Genomic DNA, 21,060 nt, shown 5'->3' on the forward strand with positions numbered 1-21,060 from the left:
TGTGAATACTTATGTAAATGAGATATTTCTGTATTTAATTTTCAATACATTTGCAAACAAAGAAATTATGAAAAAAAAGAACAATTCAAGCACAGCCAATATGCAGTAATAATATATTGCGCCTTTAGCCTACTGCACAAACCCTATTGCTACAAAACTGTTTAAAATAAATTAACGTTGCATAGGCTCATGTTTTTATAAGTCATGTTTAAAAAAAAATCTGAGCAATAGATCTCAGCCTACATTTTGACTCAGAAAGTGATCTTGACGCAGAAAAGGTTGGTGACCACTACCTTAAATATATGACATATTAAAAGGGTGTGATTAGCTAATAATTTTCTTTAATATATATATCCCTCCTCCGATAACAGTTTGCCACAGGATAGAATGATCAAGGTCCTGTACTGTACACTCACCAGCCAGTTTATTAGGTACACCACCCCGTTCAGAAAAATGGGTCATGATTTGCTATATAAAGCAAGCAGACAGGCATCAAGGCATTCAGTTACTGTTTGATTAAATGTTAGAATGGGCAAAACAAGTGACCTAAGCAACTTTGAGCATGGTATGATCGTCGGTGTCAGGCACGCCAGATCCAGAACCTCACAATCGTCCTCCTGAGCTTTTCACGCATGACAGTGTCTAGGTTTCCTGAGAATGGTGCTACAAACAAAAAACATCCAGTCAGCGGCAGTACTGTGGGTGAAAAAAGCTTGTTGATGAGACAGATCGAAGGAGAATGACAAGAATTGTGCAAGCAAAGAAGCGGGCCACAAATAGACAATTAACAGCGCAGCACAACAGTGGTGTGCAGGACGGCATCTTGGAACACACAATTTGGCAATCCTTGTTACAGACAGGCTATACGACCACACCGGGTTCCACTCCTATCAGCTAAAAACAAGAAGAAATGGCTTCAGTGGACACATGATCACCAACAATGGACAATTGAGGAGTGGAAAAATATTGCCTGTTCCAACAAATCCCGGCTCCTGTTGCGTCATGCTGATGGCAGAGTCAGGATTTGGCATAAGTCCATGGACCCATCCTGCCTGGTGTCAACGTTTCACGCTGGTGGTAGTGATGTACCGCCGTTCAATCTGCAGAAACTGCGTGATGCCAGTGCATTAGCATGGACCAATATCCCTGTGGAACGTGTTCGACTTCATGCCCCTGAGAATCCATGCCCCGAAGAATACAGGTTCTTCTGGAGGAAAAGGGGGGTCCAACCCGGTACTATATAGGTGTACCTAATAAACTGGACTGTGAGTGTATATCTTTGTAATCAGTGATTTTTAAGGCGGCAACACCAACGACATAAAACTGAGCGACACACATTATACTAGTAAAAAAAGGGATTATAATTAAATTTTTATTGATCTATACAATATATTAAATACTTCTGCTCACTGTCTAGCATTCAAAATAATAGATAGATATCTCAAAATTCCCAAAACATATCACTACACCTCAACACATGACCAGTGGGACATGCCAATTTACTAGCCCCCAGTAGTTTCTATAATGCATACAAATAGATGTTTTACAGTATAAAGGACTTACATATATGTTCTTATTAAATAACAAATAAACAGAACATTTACTATGGTGCCAAAGTAAAGGGAAAGCATTTATCACCACAATTCACGAATTACACTGTTTATTTGTGGTTATACAAACAATAAATAGCCCATAAGGTGATGGTTGAGAAATTGTGTATTTCTGAGAGGAAAAATTGACTTTCAAAAGTAAAAAAAACCCCAATGATGTTCTGTTGGAAACCTGACCCTATGAGGGAAATTTGATTTTGAACGCTTGCTCTCTCAGGTTATTTTTCCTTCATGTTTACTTTCCCTGTTTGATTTTAAACTTGTTGTTGTGCTGGAGACTGCGTTGCAGGCATTAAACCGAACTTCCTCTCCTTCTGCCAGCCCATAATTCACCTGTTTTTCCTGAGACGCACGCCTCGGCAAGGCCTGCCGTGACCAGTGCTGTTAGAGAGGGAGAGAGAGAACGAGAAAGAGGGAGAGGGAGAAAATGGAGAGAGAGAAATTAAAGAGACAGACGTGTGCCATAGTTCTGTGACCGGGGCTGTTTCAGGCAGTGACCGGTTCGCCTGCTGATTTGATAGATGCTCCTTTCCTGCAGTGTGTAGCCTGAGGACCACACACACACACACACACACACTCATTGAGTGTTGGGGCGAGGGAAAGTAATGGAGGAAAGAATTTGACCACTACCCTGGGAAATATGTTTCATGTCCCTAACAAGCCAAAAGAACTTCAAAAGCTTCATAGACAGCTTTTTCATCAAGCACTTGCACTTAAAAAGAAGACTTACAGAGAGAGAGTAAAATAAAGAGAGAGAGAGAGAGATGAGGGTTTCTTTTTGTGGGTTTCTGTTATGAACAGAGAGCAGTGAAAGATGAACAAACAACATTTCAAGCTGAGAGCCCTTTAGGAGAAGCACTCTGGCCCCTCAAGCAAAATATTTAACTCTTTCATTGCTGGCACTACTGGAGTGGGTGTACTTGGAAAACAGCAATATCATTATATACTGTTATACTATTACTATCTTTCTCTGCCAGTCTGTCAGTTTCAACTATGACGACTTTGTGCAGTCATTTAGGTTTATTGTGGGTTCTTGAATGGCTCAGGAGTCAGAGTTTTGAGGCTCATACTCTGAGAAATTAAGGACACGTGCTTCTGCTGGTGTTGCTGGTCTGATTGTGTGGGAATGACGCTTTGCTCTGGCTGCAGTTAGTTGTTTCTGTCCTGCTCAAAGTTGTCTACTGCTGTGAGGGGTTTGGAGTGCCAGGTGGATCAGAAGGAAGTGATGTCTGTGAGTTGGCTGGTTTGTGATTATACATTTTCGAAGAGTGATAGTTGACTATCTTGTTCTGAGGCTGAGGCCATCCCAATGACTGGCTTGCTTTCTGGATTCTGCTTATTATCTACTGGTCGAGTGAGCCGTCCTTGGAGATGGTGCTCCCCAGATATGTGAAGTGGTCGACATTCTGGAGCTCAGATCTACTGAGGTGGGTGCTGGGGCCACTGGGTTGGACAGGGGTGATAGTTGACTGAGGACTATGCTCCTGTGGCCCCCTGTACTATAACCATATTGAAAATGCACCACAACTGCTACTGTCACAATTAGTGCAAGCGGTAACCTATCCACTCTTATTTACTCTCTCCAGGGTAGTGATAGGTAAACAGTCTGCAGACCTGGCATTGAGTTAGGCTATGCTCCGGGGCATGTCTGGGTGTCTGCACCAGTCAAGGGCTAGCTAATTCATATTACTATCTGGTCTCTATCTAATCACTCTGTGAATACCTGTCTCTTTCTCTCTTTCTCTCTGTCTCTCGTTCTCTCTCCCCCATCTCTTTCTCTCATATATCAGAGAAGCAGACGTGAACAACAACATGCTAATTACTGTCTCACTGCCCACTTCTTCCACATTATCGACAGTATGTCACAATAAAGAGACATCTACAGCACTGATGTATAAGTCCTATTCCAGACAGGCAGAGCAAATTAAATAAATGACTTGTACCATCCTCAAAAACAGGGGACTTTTTTATTTGAGAGGAAATGAAATGAATACCTTTGGGACACCTCTTATGTCTTCAAAGGCTTTGGCGTGATATGATGTATCAAAGTCTGCCAGAGAAACTTGTCTTGTTTTTTGTCCTTTATTCACAATGGCATAGCGGTATTCCCCCAGTGCCTGGCAGAATGACTAAATCCAGTCACATTGGGCTGATATTTTCATTATGTCACTTGAGCTAACATTTAAAGGCGCGTAATAGTGACATCAATTTGTGACCTTGGATTGAAAGAGGGGCTGAACGCATCATCAGCGCAAAATGGTGGGAGAGAGGCACCCTGGGAGAGGGAGAGAAAGATGACAGAGGGAGATGGGGGGGAGGGGTGACAGTGCCATCTGTTTCAGTGTTCTGACCCACTGCCCTCCTCAGCACCAGCACACCCAAATTAGGACCTCCACCATGCCAACGAGAGAGAGAGAGAGAGAGAGAGAGAGAGAGAGAGAGAGAGAGAGAGAGAGAGAGAGAGAGAGAGAGAGAGAGAGAGAGAGAGAGAGAGAGAGAGAGAGAGAGAGAGAGAGAGAGAGAGAGAGAGAGAGAGAGATCCTGAAAAGCTAATTTTAATGTGTGGAACATCAGCTGGTGTGACTGGGAACCCTGGGGCAGACATCAATTCCTCTTGATAAGTTTGTGAGAAGTGAAGGAAGCTGACAAACAAACACACACACAGAAAGAAGGAGAGAGAGAGAAATTGAGAAAAAGCACGAGAGAGAGATGAAGAGAGAGCAAGAGAGATAGATGGAGAGAAAGCGAAAGAGGGAGGTAGAGAGTGGTGTAGCTATGCAGACCTCCCTGAGTATGAGGTGGAGGTTTGGGCTCCCAGGGCTCGGAGGGTAAACTGGGTCAAGGCGACATAACTGCGGTGATGCTCTGCTCCAGGATGCTGTGACAATGGCCCCGTCCTCAGGCATCCCACCTCATCTGTCACACAGGTGTGTGTATCTCTGTATGGTGACAGCCTTTCCCTCAATGTCAGTAAGTCCAAGGACCTGATCGTGGACTACAGGAAACAGGGGGGAGAGCATGTTTCCATCCACATCAACGCGGCTGTAGTGGAGCGGGTCCAGAGCTTTGTTCCTTGGCGTCCACATCACTGAGAACTTAACATGGTCCACACACACCTGCACAGTCGTGAAGAGGGCACGACAGCACCTCTTCCTCTTCTGGGGCCGAGCTCCCTGCCACTTGGACCTCTATATCAGACGGTGTCAGAGGAAGGCCTGAAAAATTGCCAAATACTCCAGCCACCCTAGCCATAGACTGTTCACTCTGCGACAGTCCTGCAAACAGTACCAGAGAACCAAAGAATCGGCAATCGGACTAACAGGCTCCTAGACAGCTTCTACCCCCAAGCCATAAGACTACTAAATATTTAATCAAGTGGTTACCCTGTCTATTCTGAATTGACTCTATCTTGCACTGACTCTATGCACACTCACAAGACTATATATACACTCACTCACACACACTACCCTGGCTCTCTCACACAAACACACACACATACACATGCACACAAACTCTAGATACTGTACACACACACAAACACAACAAACACACACACTTTCAGAGTCATCATATACTGTTAGTCTGTTCTTTATTTTACTCCTATTATTATCGATCCTGATGCCTAGTCACTTTACCCTGCCAGTACATACTATATCTTCCTCAAACACCTTGCACCCCTGCACAGTGATACGGTACAGGTATTGGTACTCCCTGTATATAGCTTCATTCTTGTGTACTTTACTCCTCTTGTGTTAGAGCGATTAGAGCGTTGGGCCAGTAACCGAAAGGTTCTAGTTCACATTTCCATTTCACAACACAGGTGACATTTTACATTTACATTTAAGTCATTTAGCAGACGCTCTTATCCAGAGCGACTTACAAAATGTAAGTCCAATTTGTACGTGTGAAACTAAAATTCAAATATGAAAAGTACAAATATAAACATTTGACCTTTTTGCAAATTTTTTTCTTCAAATTTTTAACTCTGAATCATTAGGAAAGACTCGTAAGTAAGCATTTCGCAGTAAAGTCTACACCTGTTGTATTCGACGCATGTGACAAATAACATTTGATTTGATTTGGTGTCACAGCCCAGTACAGTTTGAGCTGCGCAACATAAAGCAGTGTGACACAGAGATACAAAACCTTCCCAAACAAACTCACATACACCACCACATTTCTCAGGGTCACCGTGGAGCCTGCTTTAACAACCCTTAGCATTACGTGGCTGTCAATAAACGTGGGTAGAGCCCAGAGGATGGATGGCTGGCTGTCTGGGCCCGCATGTTGTCTCCATGCTGGATGGAGGGCTGAGGTTGGGGTTGGAGTGGAGAAGTGTGAGTTTTGGATGGGAGTGTTTGTGTGCTAATCAACTTTATTGATCACCCAGTGAGAAGCTTCAGCACTAAGGTGATTAGCAAGCCTAATACAGTCAGACCCAGCAGCCACACAAATTCTAGCACAGACACACAGACTGTTGCCAATGTTCTGGTAATATTGTGCTGCTGTCCATGCACTCTGTTCATTATAGTGTGTGTGACTGTGAGTACTACACACATGTCATTGACGTTTATCCTCACAGATGTTCTTTCTGTTTCGCAGTGAATCTACTAGACACCTCCTCGATATCAGGAGACTGGGGCTGGCTAACATACCCATCACATGGGGTAAGATTTATTTTGTGTGGGTGCGTGTGCACGTGTGTGTGTGTGTGTGTGTGTGCATGTTTGCACTTATGGTTGTGTGTGTGTAATCCATCTGAAGACAGAGGCAGAGATACAGTGGAGTGGTAAAGTGCATTAACTAGAACTTGTTGAAAGTGCCAGTAAAGGCCCCGTTATTCTCCTATCAGCTTCCTTTCCCACTATCCCATGTCAGTCTGACACATTGTTTGATCTAGCAAAGCGGAGAGGGAAGACGTAGAGGGAGAGAGAAGGACGAGAACAAGGGGAAAAAAGGGGAGACAAGTGTAAAGCGTTTTGAGACGCAGTGAAAAGTGTGAAGAAATCCATTTATATTGTTATTGTTGAGCCAGAGGGGAGAGGAGAGAGGAAGGTAGGGGACGAGGACAAGGGGGGAATGGTGTGGAGGTAGAGGAAAGAAGAGACCAATCGAACTGGGGGAGGGAGGAAAAAGAGACTCTCGCAGTAGAGGGAGGAGAAGTGGAAGATGGAGGAGATGAAAGAGAGTAAGGGGATGACAGGGGAGGACAGAGCTACCCTCTGTTTCCTCCTCAGTAAATGTGCATATTGTAACAGCAGGGGATGATGCGTGAGGTATTGAATTAGCCACTCTCAGAGTGATCAGAGCATAGAGCTGTCACTGTCCTGCCACACACACACACACACACACACACACACACACACATCCATGTGTGTTAGAACTGTCACTTTATTTTCCATGCTCCTGTCAGAGATGTCATCATGGTGATTTACCCAACATGTCTCCCTCCCCTGCTGGGACACAATTACCCAATCAACCAATCAGCTCATTGTCTGGTGATGTGATTGTTAAGACACAGACATGAATGAATAGACTCCTCCGGGTGCAGAGTTTGGCAAACACTTTGAGATGTCAGTTTGAAGTTGACATAAAAGTTTGAAGACGACTACCTGACATATAGGGAGTTCTAATCCGCATCACATATGTTATAGAATTCTCATATGTTCTTGCAGGTAAAAATGCCCTTAATCTAAAGTCTAAGCCTTTAGGGGGAGGGGGGGGGGGTTCTACTAAACTAACATATGGGATTGTTTTAAGATGGTTATACCATGGATCATTTAGCTATTTGATTTGGAATTTTAGAACCCCTGGAGGTATACAGTTTATTGGGAAAGTTTTCAGACCCCTTGACTTTGTTCACATTACAGCCTTATTTTTAAATTGATTAAATTGTTTTTTTCACCCCCTCATCAATCTATACACAATACCCCATAATGACAAAGCAAAAACTGTTTTTATTTTTATTTTGCCAAAAAAAATATAACATTTACATAAGTATTCAGTACTCAGAACTTTGTTGAAGCACCTTTGGCAGTGATTACAGCCTCGAGTCTTCTTGGCTATGACACTACAAGATCCTCTCGAACTCTGTCAGGTTGGATGGGGAGAGTCGCTGCACAGCTATTTTCAGTTCTCTCCAGAGATGTTCAATTAGGTTCAAGTCCAAGTTCTGGATGGGCAACTCAAAGACATTCAGAGACTTGTCCCAAAGCCACTCCTGCGTGTCTTGGCAGTGTGCTTAAGGTCGTTGTCATGTTGGAAGGTGAAGCTTCACCCCAGTCTGAGGTCCTGAGCACTCTGGAACAGGTTTTCATCAAGGATCCCTTTGCTATAAGACTCAAAATTGAGCTCAGGGGCATCCTGTTTCCATTTATCAACCTTGAGATGTTTCTTAAAATGTATTGGAGTCAATTGATTCGACAAGATTTGGAAAGGCACACACCTGTCTATATAAGGTCCCACAGTTAACCTGTTGGGGCTAGGGGGCAGTATTTTCACGGCTGGATAAAAAAACATACCCGATTTAATCTGGTTACTAATCCTACCCAGTAACTAGAATATGCATATACTTATTATATATGGATAGAAAACACCCTAAAGTTTCTAAAACTGTTTGAATGGTGTCTGTGAGTATAACAGAACTCATTTAGCAGGCAAAACCCTGAGACATTTTCTGACAGGAAGTGGATACCTGATGTGTTGAATTACCTTTAAGCCTATGCCATTGAAACACACAGGGGCTGATTCATGTTTTGGCACTTCCTATTGCTTCCACTAGATGTCACCAGCCTTTACAAAGTGTTTTGAATCTTCTACTATGAGATCTGACCGAACAAGAGCCTTGGAACGGTGATGGCCGATTAGACTCTGGCGCGCGAGGTCATGTTGGGTACCCTCGTTCCAAAACGTTTTAAAAGAGAATGCATTCGTCCACCTTGAATATTATTCATGTTCTGGTTAAAAAGGCCCTAATGATTTATGCTATACAACGTTTGACATGTTTGAACGAACGTAAATATATTTTTTCCCCTCGTTCATGAAGTGAAGTCCGGCGGGCTTAGATCATGTGCTAACAACACAGAGCTTTTTGGACATAAATGATGAGCTTTTTTGAACAAAACTACATTCGTTATGGACCTGGGATTCCTGGAAGTGACATCTGATGAAGAGAATCAAAGGTAATGGATTATTTACATAGTATTTTCGATTTTCGATTTTAGATCTCTCCTTTGTCTGTATCGCAAAGCGTATTTTTCTGGGCGCAGTGCTCAGATTATTGCAAAAGTGTGATTTCCCAGTAAGGTTATTTTTAAATCTGGCAAGTCGATTGCGTTCAAGAGATGTAAATCTATAATTCTTTAAATGACAATATAATATTTTACCAATGTTTTCTAATTTTAATTATTTAATTTCTGGTGCTGACTTGACTGGCGGTTATTGAAGGGAAACGATTTCCTGAACATCAACGCCATAGTAAAACGCTGTTTTTGGATATAAATATGAACTTGATAGAACTGAAAATGCATGCATTGTCTAACATAATGTCCTAGGAGTGTCATCTGATGGAGATTGTAAAAGGTTAGTGCATCATTTTAGCTGGTTTTATGGTTTTGGTGACGCCTGTCTTTGAATTGACAAAACATTACACACAGCTATTGTCAATGTACTCTCCTAACATAATCTAACTTTATGCTTTCGCCGTAAAACCTTTTTGAAATTGGACAACGTGGTTAGATTAAGGAGATGTTTATCTTTCAAAGGGTGTAAGATAGTTGTATGTTTGAAAAATTTGAATTTTGACATTTATTTGGTTTCAAATTTGCCGCTCTTGAAATGCACCTGCTGTTGATAGGGTGCACCACGGGTGGCACGCTAGCGTCCCACATAGCCCCAAGAGGTTGAGCAAAACCCAAGCCATGAAGTCGAAGGAATTGTCCGTAGAGCCCCGAGACAGGATTGTGTCAAGCCATTGAAGGTCCCAAAGAACACAGTGGCCTCCATCAAGAAGTTTGGATTCACCAAGACTCTCCCTAGAGCTGGCCAAACTGAGCAATTGGGGGAGAAAGGCCCTGTTTAAGGAGGTGTCCAAAAACCTGATGGTCACTCTAACAGAGCTCCAGAGTTACTCTGTGGAGATGGGGGAACCTTCCAGAAAGACAACCATCTTTACAGCACTCCATCAAGCAGGCCTTTATAGTAGAGTGGCCAGACGGAAGCCACTTCTCAGTAAAAGGCACATGACAGCCCCTTGGAGTTTGCCAAAAGGTACTTAAAGGACTCTCAGACCATGAAAACAAGATTTACGTCTCGAGGAAACCTGGCACCATCCCTACGGTGGAGCATGATGGTGGCAGCATCATGCTGTGCGGATGTTTTTCAGTGGCAGGGACTGGGAGACTAGTCAGGGCCTAGGGAAAGATGAACGGAGCGATGTACAGAGAGATCCTTGATGAAAACCTGCTCCAGAGCGCTCAGGACCTCAGACAAGGGGGCGAAGGTTCACCTTCCAACAGGACAATGACCCTGCCAAGTCAACGCAGGAGTGGCTTCGGGATTGAATGTCCTTAAGTCTCTGAATGTCCTTGAGTGGCCCAGTCAGAGCCCAGACAAGAAACCGATCGAACACCTCTGGAAAGACATGAAAATAGCTGTGCAGCGACGATCCCCATCCATCCTGACAGAGCTTGAGAGGACCTGCAGAGAACAATGGGAGAATCTCCCCAAATACAATTACCAAGCTTGTAGCGTCATACCCAAGAAGACTCGAGGCTGTAATCGCTGCCAAAGGTGCTTCAACAAAGTACTGAGTACTTACAAGTCTGAATACTTACAGTGGCAAGAAATATATGTGAACCCTTTTGGAATTACCTGGATTACTGCATAAATTAGTCATCAAATTTGATCTGCTCTTCATCTAAGTCACAACAATTGACAAACATAGTGTGCTTAAATTAATAACACACAAATTATTTTCTCTTTCTTTTCTATATTTAATACATAATTTAAACATTCACAGTGTAGGTTGGAAAAAGTATATGAACCCCTAGGCTAATGACTTCTCCAAAAGCTAATTGGAGTCAGGAGTCAGCTAACCTGGAGTCCAATCAATGAGACGAGATTGGAGAAGTTGGTTAGAGCTGCCTTGCCCTATAAAAAACACTCACAAAATGTGAGGTTGCTATTCACAAGAAGCATTGCCTGATGTGAGCCATGCCTCAAACAAATGGGATCTCAGATTACCTACATTTAAGAATTGTTGACTTGCATTAAGCTGGAAAGACTTACAAAAGTTCATCAGTCCATGGTAAGACCAATTGTCTGTAAATGGAGAAAGTTCAGCACTGTTGCTACTCTCCCTAGGAGTGGCCGTCCTGCGAAGATGACTGGCGTGATACAACAGGATATAATGTGATGCCTAAGACAAATTTCTACTTACAGTCATTAGTGGCCGTAGACTATGTTCCTTCTTCCTTTTTTGTTGGAATACAACAGGATATAATGAGGACTACATGCAATATGTCTTGCATGTAATGGACATAAAAAAGACACTGGTCTTGTGATTATATTTAGGTTGTTCTTTTTTTTCATATTTTTTTTAACATTTGTTTTACCAACAATGTAATCCAGTGAAGTGAGCAGGCTGGGCTGATATGCTTATAGCCTTGCTAGGACTTTCAAATACGAGCCTGCATGTATAAGATTTGCTGTTATTATTTCTATTAATATGATCTATTGTTACTATTTATATTTTTTCTGACTGTTTTCCATGTTATTTGGTTAGTTCTCTTGGGCATCCTCATAGATAATTATGTTATCATGGGACTGCCCATATTTCCCTCTGGCCAATGCCAATTGGCGGCCAAGTGTTTGCCTTAGGATGCAAAGGTGCGTCATGAGTCAGGGAGACGGTCTGATGGTCTTAGTGACAACAGACCTAGATATAGGGGGAGGTTTTAGTGGGTGGGATATTAGGACAATTGGAGGATTACAAAGTTGCAGCTACAGTATGCTTAACAGTGCAAATTATTTTGGTACAGCTATATGGACACTTAATCATCATGGTGCTTTTTAATGATACGTTTACAAACATTGGTTGTGGTAAGTATAATTGAAACTTGGGTATCATTATGGTAAGTGGGGAAATAAGTATAGCAAGTTATAATTGTAATGGCTTAGCAGATCATCAAAAAAGAAGATACATTTTTACATGGCTAAAAGAGAAAGAATATAATATCTATTGTTTACAGGCAACTCATTCTACAAATATAGGTGAGTTTGGGTGGAAAAAGGACTGGGAGGGAGAAATATATTTTTGTCACGGTCAAAGAAACTCAAAAGGGGTGATTATACTAATTAATACAAATTTTGATCCGATTGTGCAATCTGTGCAAAACAGATCCGCAAGGAAGATGGATTATTTTAAATATGCTATTGGACCAAAAACAGATCTGGCTAATTAATCTATATGGGCCAAATAATGATGACCTACACTTTTTTGAGAATATATATATATATATATATATATATATATATATATTGAGCTCACAAGCAACAAAATAATCTATTATGGTGAGAGATTATAGTACGGTTTTGAGTACCTCAATGGATCGTAAAGGAAATCATTCTACAAACTATCACCCTCAAACACTTAAGGAGATTACAAAGATCATGGATACATTAGAACTAGTGGATATATGGAGGTTGAAAAACCCTGACCTAGTGAGATATACATGGAGGAGGCTTAATCAAGCTAGTTGTCTTGATTACTTCCTAGTCTTGTTCTTGCTGGCATCAAAAGTAAAAAAAGTATTAATAGGGGACAGAATGCAATCGGACCACCATCTAATTGGCCTCCATATAACTCTTACAGAATTTCCATGTGGATGGGGATATTGGAAATTTAATGAAAGCCTATTGGATGACAATTTGTTCTTAACTAAGACAAAATAATTCATAACTGACTTTTTTTGTTCAACATAGGTACAGCAGATCCCCTTATTGTATGGGACACTTTCAAATGTACTTTTAGAGTCCATTCAATACAATACTCATCATTAAAACAAAATCAGTTTAGGTCACAAGAGATTAGACTGATAAAGGAAATAGAGGAAGTAACAGCGCAGGTAGATGGTAATGGAAACTGTACTATAGAGGCACAAAATAGGTTAGAGGAAAAACAAAAAGAAATGGAGGTACTTATTCAAGAACGATTAAGTGTATTGTATTACAAAAATAAAGCAAATTGGATGGAAAATGGGGAAAAATGCACAAAATGTTTCTTGAATTTTCAACACAGAAATTCTACCAAAAATAATTTACAGAAACTTGTTACAAATGATGGAGTCATCCATAATTCACCAAATTATATTTTGAAAGAGGAAGCAAAATATTTTAAGCATATGTTTTCTTTTCAGTCTCCTCCATTTCCACTGAATGATGTTAACTGTAAGGATTTCTTTCCTAATAATTTATAGTGTAGAATTAACAAATTTACCAACTTACAGAAGAGGAGCATTTTGAGGCCATACTATATTTTCAGTCTGGAAAAACACCAGGGCTTGACAGTATACCAGTAGAGTGATATCCGACCTTTTTTGATGTACTCAAAGATCCATTACTAGCATGTTTTAATTACTCTTACACAAATGTTAGACTTTCAGGTACCCAACAGGAAGGTCTGATTTCATTACTACTAAAACAGGACCCAGGTGGTAAGTATAAAGATCCAGTCCATTTAAAAAACTGGAGGCCTCTAACACTTAAGTGTTGTGATGCAGAAATCCTGGCAAAATGCATAGCATATGGAATAAAAATGGTTACAACAGATATTGTTCATCCTGATCAGACAGGTTTTTTACATGGACGATATATTGGAGATAATATACGACAATTACTTGAAACAATTGAACATTATAAAACATTGAAGATACCAGGTCTGGTATCGTCAATTGTTTCATAATGTTCAATTGCTTCAAAAAATTGTCATATATTATCTCCAATATATTGTCCATGTAAAAAACCTTCATAGCAGATTTTGAAAAGGCGTTTGATAATGTACGATTAGAATTTATATATAAATGCCTGGAATACTTTAATTTTGGTGAATCTCTTATATGTACAGCAACCCAAGATGTAAAATAGTAAACGATTGTTACTTCTCAGAAAGTATTGATCTTTTAAGAGGAGTAAAACAAGGCTGTCCATTGTTTCCATATCCATTTATTATGGCCATTGAAATGCTAACTATTAAAATTAGATCCAACAAGAACATCAAATGGTTAGAAATCCAGGGGATAAAAACAAAAGTGTCAATGTATGCTGATGACTCTAGTTTTTTCTTAAGTCTGCAATCTGGATCCCTGCACAGTCTCATTGAAGATCTTGATCACTTTTCTAGCCTCTCTGGATTAAAACCTAATTATGATAAGTGTACCATATTACATATTGGATCATTAAAAAATACAGTGTTTACACTACCTTGTAGTTTACCAATAAAATGGGCAGATGTTGAAGTAGACATACTTGGTATTCACATCTCAAAAAATATAAATGAACTTACCTCAATTAATTTCACTAGAAAGTTAGCAAAAATAGATAAGATTTTGCAACCATGGAGAGGTAAATACTTGTCTATTTATGGACAAAATTATATTGATGAACTCTTTGGTCCTATCACAGTTTACTTACTTACTAATGACATTGCCTACTCCAGATGATTTGTTTTTAAAATCATACGAGCAAAAAATATTTCATTTTATTTGGAATGCTAAGCCAGACAAAATTAAACATGCCTATTTATATAATGAATATGAGTTTGGGGGGCTAAAATGATTAAATATTAAAGCTTTTAACCTCTCTCTAAAAGCTTCACTCATACATAAGTTATACTTAAACCCAAAATGGTTCTCCAGTAGATTATTAAGAAAAGCTTTTGTTCAAAAATTGCTTTTTTGCCTTCATACAGATTACAACTTCTCATTTACGACTAAATTACATTTTGTTTAAAGTATTGCCCTTTCTTAAACAAGCCATACAAGTTGGTTAATTTCAGTTTTATCCTCCAGAAAAGATAGAACAAATGTTATAGTTAAACTCAAATATATTGATTAATAAAAAAACATTATTTGTGGAATTGAAAAAAACAAACATGTTTTATGTTTATTAATGATATTATGAATAGAAGTGGAGGAGTTATGTCACATATGCAGTTATCATTGAGCATGTTGCTCTACCAAGGAGAGGAGGTAACATTGAGATCCTACTACTACAAAGAGAGGTTTACTGGATATCCTCTGTAAAAACATTGACCCCTAGTGATCTGAATATTGACTTTGATCTCAGGTCCTTCTTATGAACACATTTTGTAAATGTAAAAAATATTCTTACAGCTTATTAGCGTACACGCAATATGTTCCCCCTGTTGATGATGTTCATTATATATTAAGGTTGAACCAATATTACATGTAACAAAAATGAAATACGAAATAATGTGAAATTGAATGAAACAATAATGTATGTTGACACTAATATGATGTACAATATTCCATTATGTTTCTATATGATAACAATAGCTTAATATATTTAATATGCCATATACTATTTTTGAACAGTTTCACAAATTAATTTTAATTAACTGAATCATTATGACACACCCCTCACTACTATCATTGGTTACACGAATTGCACTGTTTGTCTATATAACCTGGTTCAAGTTTTCATGACATTACCCTGAGGAAGGCACAGTGATGCTGAAACGTTTGTAAATACCCATTAAATTGCTGGGAGATTGTACATGGAGTGTGCAACTTTCTTTATTTTGATAGTTTATAGTTTATTCGCCGTTAGTCAGCACCTCTACACAAACTATTATTCTGGGTGTGCGCCAGCTCATGTTTTTTTTTATCTTCATATGCAGTTATCGAAAATACATTGGAATATCTACTCAATCCAAACTTACAACCAACTGATTGCAGCACTACCACAAAAATGGAGGAGGCAAGTGGAAAAGGGAGAAGGTAGGGATCTTGTTTGCCTGACATATATTAAAGATACAAATTGGCTGAAAGAAACTGGCATAAATAGAAAAATATACCAGGTTCATCTAAGGACAAAAATGTCCACAGCTGCGCCATACAAGCTGCAAAATAAATGGGAGGAGATTTTCGATGTACCAGATCCATTGCACATGGTTTATGAACTGGTACAAAAACTACACTTGACTCAACACTTAGAGTTTTTCCATTTAAATTATTATATCACATTCTTGCCACCAACAGAATGCTATATACGGTTGAAGTTGGAAGTTTACATACACCTTAGCCAAATACATTTAATTCCTGACATTTAATCTTAGTAAAAATTCTGTCTTAGGTCAGTTGGGATCACCACTTTATTTTAAGAATGTGAAATGTCAGAATAATAGTAGAGTGATTTATTTCTGCTTTTATTTCTTTCATCACATTCCCAGTTGGTCAGAAGTTGACATACACTCAATTAGTATTTGGTAGCATTGCCTTCAGGTTTGTAGGCCTCCTTGCTCGCACATGCTTTTTCAGTTCTGCCCAGCATCTTCACAAGGTCCTTTGCTGTTGTTCTGGGATTGATTTGCACTTTCTGCACCAAAGTACGTTAATTTCTAGGAGACAGAATGCGTCTCCTTCCTGAGCGGTATGATGGCTGCGTGGTCCCATGGTGTTTATACTTGCGTACTATTGTTTGTACAGATGAACGTGGTACCTTCATGCGTTTGGAAATTTCTCCCAAGGATGAACCAGACTTGTGGATGTCTACAATTGTTTTATGAGGTCTTGGCTGATTTCTTTTTATTTTCACATGATGTCAAGTAAAGAGGCACTGAGTTTGAAGGTAGGCCTTGAAATACATCCACAGGTACACCTCAAATTGACTCAAATGATGTCAATTAGCCTATCAGAAGCTTTTAAAGCATGACTTCATTTCTGGAATTTTCCAAGCTGTTTAAAGGCACAGTCAACTTAGTGTATGTAAACGTCTGACCCACTGGAATTGTGATACAGTGAAATAATCTGTCTTTAAACAATTGTTGGAAAAATTACTTGTGTCATGCACAAAGTAGACGTCCTAACCGACTTGCCAAAACTATAGTTTGTTAACAAGAAATTTGTGGAGTGATTGAAAAATGAGTTTTAATGACTCCAACCTAAGTGTATGTAAGCTTCCGACTTCAACTGTATATGGGGCATACAACAATCTCAGCTCTGCGGATTTTGCTGCGAAGAGAAAGAATCAATAGATCGCTTATTCTGGTATTGCCCCATGTAGCTTGTTTCTCATCACAGGTTCAGGAATGGTTAAAAATCACAACATGCACCTAAAATTAACCTTACAAATAGCAGTGTTGGGCGATCTCGAAAGCCATAGCCAATTAATAAATAATATAATAATACTCGTAGGAAAGGTTTTCATTTTTAGCTCACAATCTGTGGATAATATATGATTAGAAAGATTAAAAACTTTGTAAAACATCACAGCACAATTGAAAAATATATGGCACAACCAAACAAGTGTGGTCTATGGTGATAGGTGGGATGGGCTGAGAGTGACTGAGGGTTGGGCTTAAAGAGTTTGTTTGGTTATGTATTGTTATATTTAAAAGTACCATGTATATGTAAAATGTATGTCTATGTAGCAAAAAAGCTGTGAAAAGATATTTGTCCTCCAAAGAGTGTTTCAATTTTTTTTATAAAACTTTTTCTTTAAAATTATGACAGCAAGAGCACAGCGTAGAATGCTCAATGAGGTTAAGAAGAATCCTAGAGTGTCAGCTAAAGACTTGCAGAAATCTCTGGAACATGCTAACATCACTGTTGACGAGTCTACGATACGTAAAACACTAAACAAGAATGGTGTTCATGGGAGGACACCATGGAAGAAGCCACTGCTGTCCAAAAAAACATTGCTGCACGTCTGAAGTTTGCAAAAGTGCATCAGGATATTCCACAGAGCCACCGGCAAAATATTCTGTGGACAGATGAAACTACAGTTGAGTTGTTTGGAAGGAACACACAACACTATGTGTGGAGAAAAAAAGGCACAGCACACCAACATCAAAACCTTATCCCAGCTGTAAAGTATGGTGGAGGGAGCATCATGGTTTGGGGCTGCTTTGCTGCCTCAGGTCCTCAATATCCAGGCCCTATCATTGATGGAAAAATACATTCCCAATTTATCAAGACATTTTGCAGGAGAATGTTAGGCTATCTGTCCACCAATTGAAGCTCAACAGAAGATGGGTGATGCAACAGGACAATGACCCATAACACAGAAGTAAATCATCAACAGAATGGCTTCAACAGAAGAAAATACGCCTTCTGGAGTGGCCCAGTCAGAGTCCTGACCTCAACCTGATTGAGATGCTGTGGCATGACCTCAAGCAAGCAGTTCACACCAGACATCCCAAGAATATTGCTGAACTGAAATAGTTCTGTGAAGAAGAATGGTCCAAAATTCCCCCTGACCGTTGTGCAGGTCTGATTCGCAACTACAGAAAACGTTTGGTTGAGGTTATTGCTGCCAAAAGAGGGTCAACCAGTTATTAAATCCAAGGGTTCACATACTTTATCCACCCTGCACTGTGAATGTTTACACGGTGTGTTCAGTAAAGACATGAAAACATATAATTTTGTGTGTTATTAGTTTAAGCACACTGTATTTGTCTGTTGTGACCTAGATGAGGATCAGATCGAATTTTATGACCAATTTATGCAGAACTCCAGGTATTTCCAAAAGGTTCACATACTTTTTCTTGCCACTGTATGTAAATGTGATATTTCAGTTTGTTTGTTTTGATCAATTCCTCCATTCTTCCATTCATTAGTTTAAACTAGTATTGGGTTACCTTCAGACAGGGCTCATACATCAAAATGAAAGAACACCATCATATTCGTGAGAGATTCATCTTGCCGTAGTGTGGTCATATTAGCCAAACCATTCTGACGTTACAGACAATTTTGTGAAAGACAGATTTTCAGGATGTCTCATGGTCTGACAAACATCGCTGTAGCTCGGCCATCTTCCACCGCAGATGTGGAAGGCCGACATAGGCAGATGTGGTGGGTTCAGACGCAGCCCATGCAAAATTCATATCTCTAGCTTAAACTGAGGGATTTTGATGGGGACATTTAAATTATGTTACTTACTCTTTTGCCCTTAAAAGATATTCAGTTTTAGAAGGCTCTCAGTCAGGACCATAGCAATGGTTAACATAGGCCTCTCTACCACACTTATCTGCAATCAAGACTTTAGAAAAGGTCTGGGTAATACAAAAATTGGAGGTATAATCAAAATGTACTGGATCATTTGCAGTGATAGATTTGACCGAGGTGAGGATTTAGGTTGGCATTCCTCTCTTGGTATTCCTTGAATTTTCTGTGTATGTGTGACGGTGTGCACATCCCTGTAGTGACACGTTTATTGTGAGGCCTCTCACAGTGAGTGTGTGTGGAAAAGAGTCATATAAATATTAGAGGCAAACTGCCAGGATGGAGGGACAGAAAGAGAAGACTAGGCAGAAAATGTATAGTATGGGAATGTATGTGTGTGCGCACGCGGTGTGTGTTGGCAGTAGTGGTAAGCAGCCAGGTCAGTCTAGATCCACTTCAAAATCCTGAATCTGTCCAGGTACACAGGACATCGGGAGATGCCTTGAAAACCAGGCACTAGCGGCAACAGTGAGCGCCATTACCGTCAAGTAGGCTTGGGTTTTACTAGGGCATGTGGACGGGGGTGGCAGATGGGCTTAAGCCGCGAGGGCCTGCTCCGAGGGTCAAGTGTTCAATCCCAGTCTTTTATTTTTTACCCTATCCCAAACCTTAACCCTTAACCATTCTGAATTAATGCCTAAATGTCACTGTGGTTGTTTTTGTTTTAACCCTATCCCAAACCTTAAGTTAAGTAATAACTAATTAATGCCTAAATTTAACCAGCCTCGAGGTGCCGGCAACAGCAGCAGAGCAACCCAGGGTGTCCAAAACACCTAGAAATGTGATGTTTGGATGAACTTCGAAATTTGACATTTGGAGAAACATGGACAAAAGTCATAATCTAAAGTGAAATTGGTGAAACCGTGAGATCTTGTTGCGGTGAGTGGCTGAGCTCTGGTAGCAGTGCCCTTGTGGAGGAAAGGCGCTCCTCTATGGGGTCTGTGATAAACGGGTGTCATGACAGTTTCTGTAACGAGAAGCAGACTGATAGGCCCCTACACATATACACACACACACACACACACACACACACACACACACACACACACACACACACACACACACACACACACACACACACACACACACACACAGTCTCACATACAGACAACACTATGGTCATTTTGCCACTCTGACAGTTTGCAGTGTATGAAATGTGCCACCCCAGCAACACCAGTTTTATATAATGTCTTTACTTTGCTTCAGAAACCCTCTGATGAAGAGAGTGAAAGACATATGGACAGAGAGTGCCCAGCAAACCAAAATATTTTCTGCGAAGGTTCTCAGAACATTTGTTAGTTCGTGGCAAATATTCGCATAACACAAAAAAAATTATTATAGAATGTTTGTATAAAATATTAATCTGATGTTACAAGAACATTCCTAGAACACATTTCATCTGTTAATTTCTTCCTGCTGCTCATCAAGTGTGAAATCCTGGACAGGCCTAGCGAGAGAGAGAATTAATTCCGATGTGTGTGTGGGCATCAGCTAGAGATGAAGGGAAGGAAAGGGGGAGTATGGAGAGAGAGAGAGAGGAAGAGGGGATGGAGAAGACAGTTAGGTTTCTTGTGAATGTTCCAAAGCTTATGGCTGACTGTGTCCAGGAAATAATATAGAATATGTATAGAACAGGCAAAGTGTGAACACTGTCTTACACTTCTGCAGAGAGAGGAAGGGATTGGTTGATGTTCAGTATAGGCTACATACCTGTGGAAAGAGGATAGCCATAGATATTCTCAGAATGGAGATATCAAGTAAATTGCAAAGACTGGGCATAATATCTATTGACAAGAGAGAGGTGTTGAAATAGATTTTATCTGGACTGACCGATGAGACATGAAATAGACTGCTAATTAGCCCTGTGTGTGGTGTGTGTGTGTGTGTGTGTGTGTGTGTGTGTGTGTGTGTGTGTGTGTGTGTGTGTGTATAACAGATTAAGAGGTCTTTATTAGCACCCCTAGCTCTCCCCACTGTCTGCGGCTCGTTTATATGACATGACGGATCACGTCTCCCCATCAGGGGGCCTCCTTCCTTCCAATTTAGTCAGGCAGCACTGAGGACGCCCGTGGGCAGCTCTTTGAGCCCCATAGAGCTGCAAAACTCTCTCTCTCTCTCACACACACACACACACACACACACACACACACACACACACACACACACACACACACACACACACACACACACACACACACACACACACA

The 21,060-nt window shown here is 40.3% G+C and overlaps 1 protein-coding gene across 1 annotated transcript in view; it reads left to right on the forward strand.

Annotated features, from left to right (window-relative positions):
• The window catches only part of LOC106583107 (ephrin type-A receptor 8), a 170,070-nt gene that overhangs the window by 80,496 nt on the left and 68,514 nt on the right, over window positions 1-21,060 (forward strand). The window contains exon 2 of the mRNA XM_014166932.2: window positions 6,213-6,277. Coding sequence (XP_014022407.1) covers window positions 6,213-6,277 — 65 coding nt within the window. The remainder of the gene's footprint in view (window positions 1-6,212; window positions 6,278-21,060) is intronic.

Source organism: Salmo salar, chromosome ssa22, assembly GCF_905237065.1.
Source record: "Salmo salar chromosome ssa22, Ssal_v3.1, whole genome shotgun sequence".
NCBI lineage: Eukaryota > Metazoa > Chordata > Actinopteri > Salmoniformes > Salmonidae > Salmo > Salmo salar.